This window comes from Sceloporus occidentalis, unplaced genomic scaffold, assembly GCF_023333645.1.
Source record: "Sceloporus occidentalis isolate IW3139 unplaced genomic scaffold, rSceOcc1.0.p SCAF_3, whole genome shotgun sequence".
Taxonomy (NCBI): domain Eukaryota; kingdom Metazoa; phylum Chordata; class Lepidosauria; order Squamata; family Phrynosomatidae; genus Sceloporus; species Sceloporus occidentalis.
Genome location: NW_028316983.1, coordinates 113603627 through 113613081, shown reverse-complemented (window position 1 = coordinate 113613081; position 9455 = coordinate 113603627). Strand labels below are relative to the sequence as shown.

Below are 9455 nucleotides of genomic sequence, written 5' to 3'. Positions count from 1 at the left end.
GGAAGGCTCACGATTTCCAGCTCTGAACTGGAAAAGTGTCATTTTGCAATTGTGTTGCTCTCCCTTGGGTAATTATCACTGCACTCTTATTGCCATCACTTTAATGTGAAAGTAGTCTGAGAAGCTCCTTCCCCACTCCCAGTTGCCTTCTAGTGACTTTCATTGGCCATGAAAGTTAAAAATTCCATATCTCTGCAATAGCCTATGGACATAGATTTCTGCACATTCATGTAAACAGTAGGAGGCTCCAGTAGGTCTTAGAAGGGGGGCAAGGTCTTACCTTCCTAATATTTGACAAACACTGATAGGGTACTTGAAATTAATGTCCTTAAAATTCACTCTTCCAAACTGAAATGGTCACTGCTTCTCCCTGATTTAAAAAAGGAACCTAGAGGATCTGCATACTATGTTCTACTACTAATACTGAGTGTATGTACAATTAATCTGTCTTTAGATGCTGCACAGCTGGTTCCCTCAATTAGTCTTTGCCTTCTACTGCCTATTCAAGTGGCAGTGAAAGCAGTGGAAACAGGTGACCTTGGTGCCATATACCTGTGCTCATATCATTCAGAAACACCCTCATTTGCTGATACTACTATGATAAATGAGCAACGTCTATTACTGAAAAGAACTGGAGCGTTAAATATAAAAATGGAAAGTCCAGGTTTTAGTGTTCACACTAACTACAACTGCCCTTTTAAGAATATAACATACATTTAGGCTTGTATTCGTATCTGCATACCAAATTTAAGATTCTGAAAGTTCTAAAGTAGAGGTTTTGACCACATCTTAATTGCAGTAAATCTAGTATTGACAAAAGAGAACACTTTCGTGGGATGTGTGTATATGCGCGCACACACCGTGCTCCTCCACTTCCCATGGTTTTATTTTCTGAAGCAGTATTCTACCATCTGAATAATAGCTCCTAAAGGGAAGAAATTCAACTTGGTTGAAAAATTTATTAACTTAAAATGCAAGCATCAAAAGAACAATGTGAAAGCACATCGCTGTTCTTCAATGTTTTTCTTTTCTAACAGTGTTCTTAAGTATTCAAAATAGTTGAGCAGTCACATGTAAAGTTCAAAGATAGAATAACAGTCAAAACTCTCAAAACAAATTTTGCCCTAAAGAGGATTATATGCTTTCCTCTGCAAAGTCACCTTCTGCTACTGGCTGGGAATCCTCAGAAGACTGTAGAGGGCCTTCGGTTTGCCCTCCTGTGTATGTAGGAGTACTGTACTTCACTAGGATAGATTTAAACTGTGTCAGGGGGGCATTGGTACGCACACCCATTGGGTCAAAATGAGTTCGACTTACACGATAGCCAGCTTGAGAGAGATAATTCAAGAACTTATTTAACCTGGGGAGAAAATTAAAAAACAAAATAAATACATTTTCTACCATTCTACCAGCCAACCATAATTATGCGTTATAATATGACTTCTTACTTTGGCATGTTCATTCCTTTAATGCTGTGTCTGTGGATATTATAATAAAAGGCAGGATGTTCAGCATTACTCTCTCTTTTCTGGCGCTTTGCTCCATTCTGGCTAACTTCACTATCTTTTCTTTTCCCTATAACAAGAAAATGTTAATGTTCAGATTAGTTTCAGTTGTTTAGTTCTGAAGAAGAAATTTGCTGAAACAGAGTGAACTGCTCCTTTTTTGCAGAATCTTTTTTACTATGCTATTTCTGCCTCTGGTACTAAATTTTCTTGTGAAAGAAGTAATTTCCAGGAACACATCTCCTTTGTCAATTGAGGTATACTTATATTTTCTTTTGCTTTACCTGTCTTATTCTGATTCACTCAGTGTTCAGAACTGGAGCTAGAGTCATATAATTCAGTCGGTACAATCAAATGACCCTTCCATAGTCTGGAGGGCAACAGGAGACAAAGCAGTATTGGACGTCTTGTTTTTAGCTTCCGGGCACAGTATAAGGTGTTGGTCATTACCTATAAAGCCCTACATGGCTTGGGTCCAGCTTACCTGAGGGAATGCCTCCTCCTATACAATCCTTCCCGTACTTTCAGGTCCTCTGGGAAGAATCTCTTGCAGTCTAAGAAAACCAGACTGGTAACAACTTCCCAGAGGACATTTTCTGTTGCTGCTCCAAAAATCTGGAATGACCTGCCGGAGGAGATCCGCCATATAACATCTTTGGAGGCCTTTAAGAAGGCAATAAAAACAGATCTCTTCCAGCAGGCCTTCCCAAACTGACGACCTCGGAATGTTCACTCTCCAATGGCATAGCTGTTCCCACTGGACTGTGATCACGACTGATTTTATTGGGAGTTGCTGTTTTAACTATTTTAGGGTGGGAGGGAGTTTTAGGATGTTTTGCTATGTTTTTACTTGAGGGTTGTTGTGTAGCATTTTTATCGTTCTCTTGTTTGTTGTTACCCGCCTCGATCCAATACAGGGAGAGGCGGGATACAAATAAATATTATTATTATTTAGATGATTTTAACTTTTAAATGTTATTGTAATTTTTTTTTCAATCTGTGAGCTGCCTTGAGTCCCTTTGAGGAGAAAGGCAGCATATAAATGAAATAATAATAAATCATAAAGTCTCCTTCTTCCATATAGAAGATTGGATTTTCACAGTAAGTACCTAATGTACAATTTTGTTTTAGATGCTGCACTAGATTGATAGCTACATACCATGTACAACGAAGTAATCAGCTGCAGCATCTGGTGTCTTAATAATCACACCACACTCTTCTAAAATACAAGGAAATCAGAATTACATTTAGGAAAACAGGCATCTTTGAAAGAAAGGGGAAAATCTAACTTTAGCAAATTACATTCACAATTACAGTTTAACTCATGTTGTTAGATTCTCACCATAACACTGTTGCCCTTTTAGTATTATGAAATAAGATACATAGAGAGATCCTAGGCTTTAAGGGGGATACATATTTGCTGACAGCAAAGTTAATTGCAATACACTATTTTTGTTAATGTACATGCTCAAAATTCTGTAGCAGAGACTCCTACCATGTGGAGTAAGGAATTCCAAAGACAAAAGCTGGATTCAGAAAAAGAAGAGGCACTAGGGATCATATAGCAAACTTATGTTGGTTAATGGAGCATACCAGAGAATTCCAGAATAAAATAAGTACAGTCGGCCCTTATACACGGATTTTTTATACACGGATTCAAGCATACACGGTTTGAAAATGTTCCGAAAAAGTTAAATTTACCTTGATTTTCCATTTTTTATAAGGGACACCATTTTACTATGTCATTATATTTAATGGGACTTGAGCATACACGGATTTTGTTATACACGGGGGATCTTGGAACCAAACCCCAGCGTATAACAAGGGTCCACTGTATGTGCTTTATAGATTACAGTAAAGACTTTGACTGCATAGTTCACAAAAAGTTATAGAATGCTCTCAAAGAAATGGGAGTGCCTCTGCACTTGATTATCCTGATGAGAAACCTATACACGAACAAAAGGCTACTGTTAAAACAGAATATAGAGAAACAGTGGTTCTCAATTAGCAAAGGGATCAGGCAAGGTTGCATTCTGTCACTTTACTCATTCAACTTGTATGCAGAAAACATGCAGAGCAGCGTTAGATTCAGAGGAAGGTGGGGGTCAAGATAGAATCATCAGAGGAAGGAATGTCAACAATCTAAGATATGCAGATGATATAGTACTAGCAGAAAACAGGCATGGAAAAATTACTACAGTCAGAGAAAGTGCTAAGGTAGGCTTAATGTTGAACATTAAGAAAACAAAAATGATGACACTGGAAAATTTAAATACATTGATACGCCTTGGATCAATCTGATCAGAATGAAAATTGCAATCAAAAAATCAGAAGAAGACTGGGACCAGGAAAGGCAGGCATAAAGAACTAGATAAGATCCTAAAGTGCAAAGACATAAAACTGAATACTAACGTTAGGATAGTCCAAGACATCGTATCCCCCATCATCATGTATGGATATGAGAGCTAGACATAAGGCTGACAGAAGGAGAATCAACTCATTTGAGATGTGTTGGACAAGAGTGCTGAGAAGATACGGACAGCCAAAAAGGCAAATGAGTGTCCTAGAACAAACTAAGCCTGAACACTCCCTGGAAGCCAAGATTACCAAATTGAGACTCATACTTTGGACATTTGGAAAAGACAACAATTTTGGGAAAGGTGGAGGGCAGTAGAGAGAAAAGAAGCTCACATACCAGATCAGTGGTCCCCAAACTCTGCTCTTTAAGAGATTTTGGACTTCAGCTCCCAGAATCCCAGACTATTGGCCAACATGGCTGAGGCTTCAAGGAACTGAAGTCCAAAATCTCTTAAAGGACACAGTTTGGGGACCACTGTATTAGATGGATAGACTCAAAGATGCCACAGCCCTGGGCCTGCAGGACTTGAGCAGAAAGGTTGAAGACTGGGCGTTTTGGAGGCGTCTCATTCACAGGGTTGCCTCTTCTCTAATCAAGTACAACAAATGTATATAAAGCATTTTCCACATCCTCTTTTTCTATTGCTTTCCATCTTAGCATTATGGTCTTTTCTAATGAATCGTCTCTTCTCATGATATGGCTAAAGTATGAGAAACTCAATTTGGTCATCTTGCCTTCTAGGGAGAGTTCTGGCTTCATCTGTTTTAGAACCCATGTGTTTGTTTTTTGGGCTGTCCATTGTATCATTAGCTCTCTTCCCCATCACATCTCAAATGGATTGATTTCCCTTCTCTCAGTTATCTTCATTGCCCAGTTCTCACATCCATATATGGTGATGGGAAATATGATGGCTTTTAATGCTGTTATGACTTTGGTATTCAGTTTGTTTCTGCACTTTTAATACCTTGGCTAGTTCTTTCATAGCTTTCTTTCTCAATCTGAGTCTTCTTATTTTTTTGACTTCAATCCCTGTTATCAATTACTGATCCAAGGTATGGGAAATCTTTCAATTTCCTCAACATCTATATTTAATTCCTGCATCCCTTCTATGGTGATTATTTTTTCTTAATGTTCAACAGCAAGCTTGCTTTAGTGACTTGCTTTAGTAACTGTTTCAAGTCTTTTGATATTTTCTACTAGTATTATAGTGCCATCTGCATGTCTTAAGATGGTTGATATTCCTCCAATATCCACTCCTCCTTCCTCTCTCTAAACCTGCTCTGTTGGAACAGATATGGTGATAGAATGCAGCTTTTTCTAAACCCCTTTTCCAATTGGGAAACTATTCTGTTTCTCCATATTCTGTTCTGATGCTAAGCTTCCTGTCCTGACTACATGTTATGCATCAGGACAACTAAGTGCAATTGTACACTCATTTCTTTAAGATCACTCCATAGTTTTCCATGATCAAAACAGTCAAACACTTTTCTGTAAGCTATAAAGCACATGCTGATTTTCTTCTGGAAATCCCTGGTGCACTCCATTATTTATAACATGCTTCTTGCTTTTCTGAATCCAGCTTGCTGATATGCAATTACTTGCCCCACATATCGTAGCAGCCACTGTTGCAAAATTTTAAACATGAGTTTGCCATTAGCTGCCCCTTAAGTGACAGGGAAATTATGAGTTTTAAAGGCTGAGCCCGGCAAGCAATTATATGGAAACAATAATACTCTAATGTGTTAAGAAATTTGCAAATTAAAGCTGTCTTGAGAAGATTAAGAGTGTGAAGAACCACTTCAACATTTAACAATCATGACAGTCTTTCTGATTAACATGAGTATTCTGTAATACATAGACTAGTGAGTAAATCTCTTTTGAGTGGGCAACTTCCTGGAACATACTAAGGGATGCACCCCCGACACACTTGTGTAACTTGGGAAGCAAAGAATATGAATTGCACCATTCTTTTAAATTTTTTGCCAGAATGGCAGTTTTGGAATTCAGGATGGTAACCCCCACTGAAGGTTGGAAAAATGAGAGAAGGACACTATGTGGTTTACAGGCTTCATGTCACCTGTTGCTACTCTATCTCTGCTACTTGAAATTCTGTTGCTTTCTTTTAACTGACAAGGTTTTGTAAACGTTGACATCTCACCTTGTTTGTTCTGGTTGCTGGGGCCATGGATCAAAAACTGCTTCAGAACTGTACACTCTGCTTCACAGATGAAAGTTTTTAGAAGTGGCTGGATGTCTTCTAGACCATACTGAACTGCTTCAAATAACATTCTTCTGAGAAAACCAGTGTTGAAGAGGGAACCTGACCTGCAATATAACCAGAGTTACAGTATCTAAGTAAATGTATTTTAAAACTAAAGGCTGTGTTACATTACAATGGGGGATGAGAGAGCAATGCTCATGTAAACTGGCTGTGCTTTGAAGGTATTTCAAGGGTGTGTTCTAGTCCCATGCACTACACTCTTATAATGCTGTTACTCCATGTTTACTGCTGCTTCCTGTTGCATTCTGAGGTTTGTATATCAGTGAGGCCTAAGAGCTCTCTGGATGAGAATTTTAAATGCCCCTCCCTCAACTGCAAATCCCAGAATTCAACAGGAGGCAGCCAGAGCAGTAGAAGTGGAATAGTGGAGCTATAATAGTGTAGTGCGTTAATTTAGCTAGACTTCACCATTAAGAAAGAATTTCTTTTCAAAAATAATTAAATGTGTACTTTTTAAAAGTATCAAAAAGACAATAGGCAAATTTGGACTGTGATTAGTAGGGATGACAGGATGTTTGTCGGTTTGTTCTGGTAATGTTTGAATCATAGAAGTTAAGGAAGAGTCAGATGAGTATTACTCTAATAGTGGCTGACTGTATATAAGTGTTCTTGCTTTTTGCTTAATTCACATGATGGAGACGCACATCCAAATAAAGCAGTAGCTATTCCTGCCTACCTCTGGCATCATCAGCACTTGATCCTTTTTGTGACAAAAGGGTACTTCTTAGTATAGCAAATCTCCCTAAAGCAAAGAGATAACAATGTGGTTCTCCCAAGCACATAGCCACTAATATTTTATTGCTCTGGAAGATGGTTTCACTTTATTTTGAAAATACAGAAAATGGACTGACAGAAATCAGTTCAGTGTACATGACAATTTGAAATCATGAAAAACGAGACATACCATAGAGGACCAAGTTCAAGTGCTGTCTTGCCTGTCATACGGCTATAGCAGTCACATGGAAGCTGCCGATAAGGATTCTCTGTAACCAATAAGTATATTTAAAAAATGAACATTTATTTTCTAAGCAAATGTCTGAGACATGTGCATGTCTATACACATAAATTAATCTAAGTCTGACAATGTATGTTACCTGAAAAAGAAACATTGTGGTAACTGCTTTTAACTTGTGACTGTTGTTGTTATTTATTTATTTATTTATTTATTTATTTATTTATTTATTCATTTAACATCCTGACTTTCTGTTGGTGTGGGACCCATGGCGGTACACATCTTAAAAACAATACTATTTTAAAAGCTATTAATATAAATGTTAAAATACAATTAAACTAATTTAAAAACATGAGTTAAAAACACAAGTTATAACAGCATTAAAAGGCATTTAAAACATGATGAAATAAAAATACCACATCCCCTTCCAATTAACAGCTTTGTCTGCTGCCAACAATGCCTCCTTAAATAAAAATGTCTTCACCTGTAAGCAGAGAGACTTTCTCTAATCTATACAACAGAAATATTCACCACCTATTCTCTTCTGTTAATATGAACATCTATATTAAAATATTTTTATATTTCCCTTAAGTATGTACAAATGAGGCAGAATATATGCGATGAAGGTGCCATTTCAGCAACTGGTATGGGGGCAGAGTGACCAGACATCAAAACCACATAGGAGGACAAGGCACCCAAAGTGTAGGACATTACAAAATAAGGGGGAAACACTCTAACATAAATATGTTTTTATATGGTTTATTTACAGCTATATTACATATATTTTATTATGTAAAAAGGCAAAGGTTTTCCCTTGACAAGATTGTCTCGTCGAGACTCACTGTAGGGGGCAGTGCTCATCTCTGTTACTAAGACGAAGAGCCAGCATTGTCGAAGTCAACTCTGTGATCATGTGGCCTGCATGACTGAACAGAAAGCTATTACCTTCCCACCAAAATGGTACCTATTTATCTACTTGCACTTTTACTTGCTTTTGAACTATTAAGTTGGCAGAAGCTGGAATTAGTAACGAGAGGTCACTCTGTCATATGGCATTTGGGCCTTGAACTGCCAACCTTCTGATCATCAGAATTGGCACTGTAACCACGATGCCACCAAATCCCCATTATTTGTTATGTACTCTGGCGATGCCCTGGTGGCTCAGTGGTTAAATGCCTGTACTACAGCCACTCACTCACAAACCACAAGGTTGTGAATTCAATACCAGCCAGGGGCTCAGGCTCAACCTCCTTCCGAGATTGTTAAAATGAATACCCAGCTTGTTGGGGGCAATTGGCTTATACATTGTAAACTGCTTAGGGAGTGCTTAAGTGCACTGATAAGTGTTATATAAATGTAGTTGCTTGCTTGCTATCAACTGTATTTTTCTGATGAACTTATCTTCACTGAAATGCTTTACTGGCATCATCCAATATTAAAACCTTGTCTTCCCATCTCTTTCTTTCTCCCTCCCTGGCCCTCTACCAGCCACCAAACACTATTGCCCTCCCATTCCTTCCATTCTGAATCCAATGTTAAAAACTTCTCTCCACATCCTCCTTCTCTCTCTCCCGACTTCTCCCAGGCACCAATCACCACTTCCATGGTGCTTGAGGAGGTTTTGGAGGGAAGTGATGTTTGGTGTCTGGGAGAGGTCTGGAGAGGGGGAAAGACGATGGGGAGGGAAGGTTTTAACATCTGATTTAGAAGGGAGGACACTGGAGCGCAATGGTGTTTGGTAGCTGGGAGAGGTCCAGAGAGGGAGGAGAACGCAGGGAGAAGGTTCTAACATCAGATTCAAAATGGAAGGGATTGGAGGGAAGTGGTGTTTGGAGATACGGGTGAACTGTAGACACATTTCTTGAAGGGGGACAGAAAACACGGTGTTATTCTTTCCTTTTCCCCTCCGAGAAACAAACACACTCTAAGCTCTGGAAGTAAGTCTTGTCAGCTGCCGCTGCTTCTAGTAAAAAAGAATTTTAGAAGGATCCATCCTATCCCCCTATATGCAGCAAAGATAGGCTGCCAAATAGAAATTTGTTCAATGGGAACAGCAAGTGGTGTTAAATCAACAGGTTTCTTAGTCATCCTCAAAATGGAGGACATTTTGGCGGTCCTCCCAAAGGCCCGGACAGAAGGTTAAAATGTAGGACATTTCTGGGGTAAAGGCGGACATCTGATCACCCTGTATGGGGGAGGGTAGTATTTTGCTTGGCCTGAGGTTAGCTGGTCAATAAAAACACTACCACCAACAATGGACTATCATTGTAAAAATTCTGTCACAGAAATTATGCAGCAAAAAGGCTATATTTTTGAACAGCCATAAGAAAGAGAATGCAAGGACTGTGGTGGTTTTAT

At 38.7% G+C, this 9455-nt stretch overlaps 1 protein-coding gene across 7 annotated transcripts in view; it reads right to left on the bottom strand.

The window, feature by feature from the left end:
- Positions 1 to 945: 945 nt before the first annotated feature.
- TRMT1L (tRNA methyltransferase 1L) overlaps positions 946 to 9455 on the bottom strand; it is a 38025-nt gene continuing 29515 nt past the window's right edge. For 6 of the 7 annotated variants that reach the window (XM_089515841.1, XM_089515843.1, XM_089515842.1 and 3 more), the window contains 5 exons: positions 7050 to 7128; positions 6023 to 6189; positions 2665 to 2724; positions 1449 to 1575; positions 946 to 1360 (listed from right to left, as the gene is read on the bottom strand). In XM_089515841.1, the coding sequence (XP_089371967.1) occupies positions 1135 to 1360; positions 1449 to 1575; positions 2665 to 2724; positions 6023 to 6189; positions 7050 to 7128 (659 nt within the window). In that variant the 3' untranslated portion in view covers positions 946 to 1134. Of the gene's footprint in view, positions 1361 to 1448; positions 1576 to 2664; positions 2725 to 6022; positions 6190 to 6821; positions 6888 to 7049; positions 7129 to 9455 lie in introns of those variants that run through there. The other variant, XM_089515846.1, reaches the window with a different exon arrangement.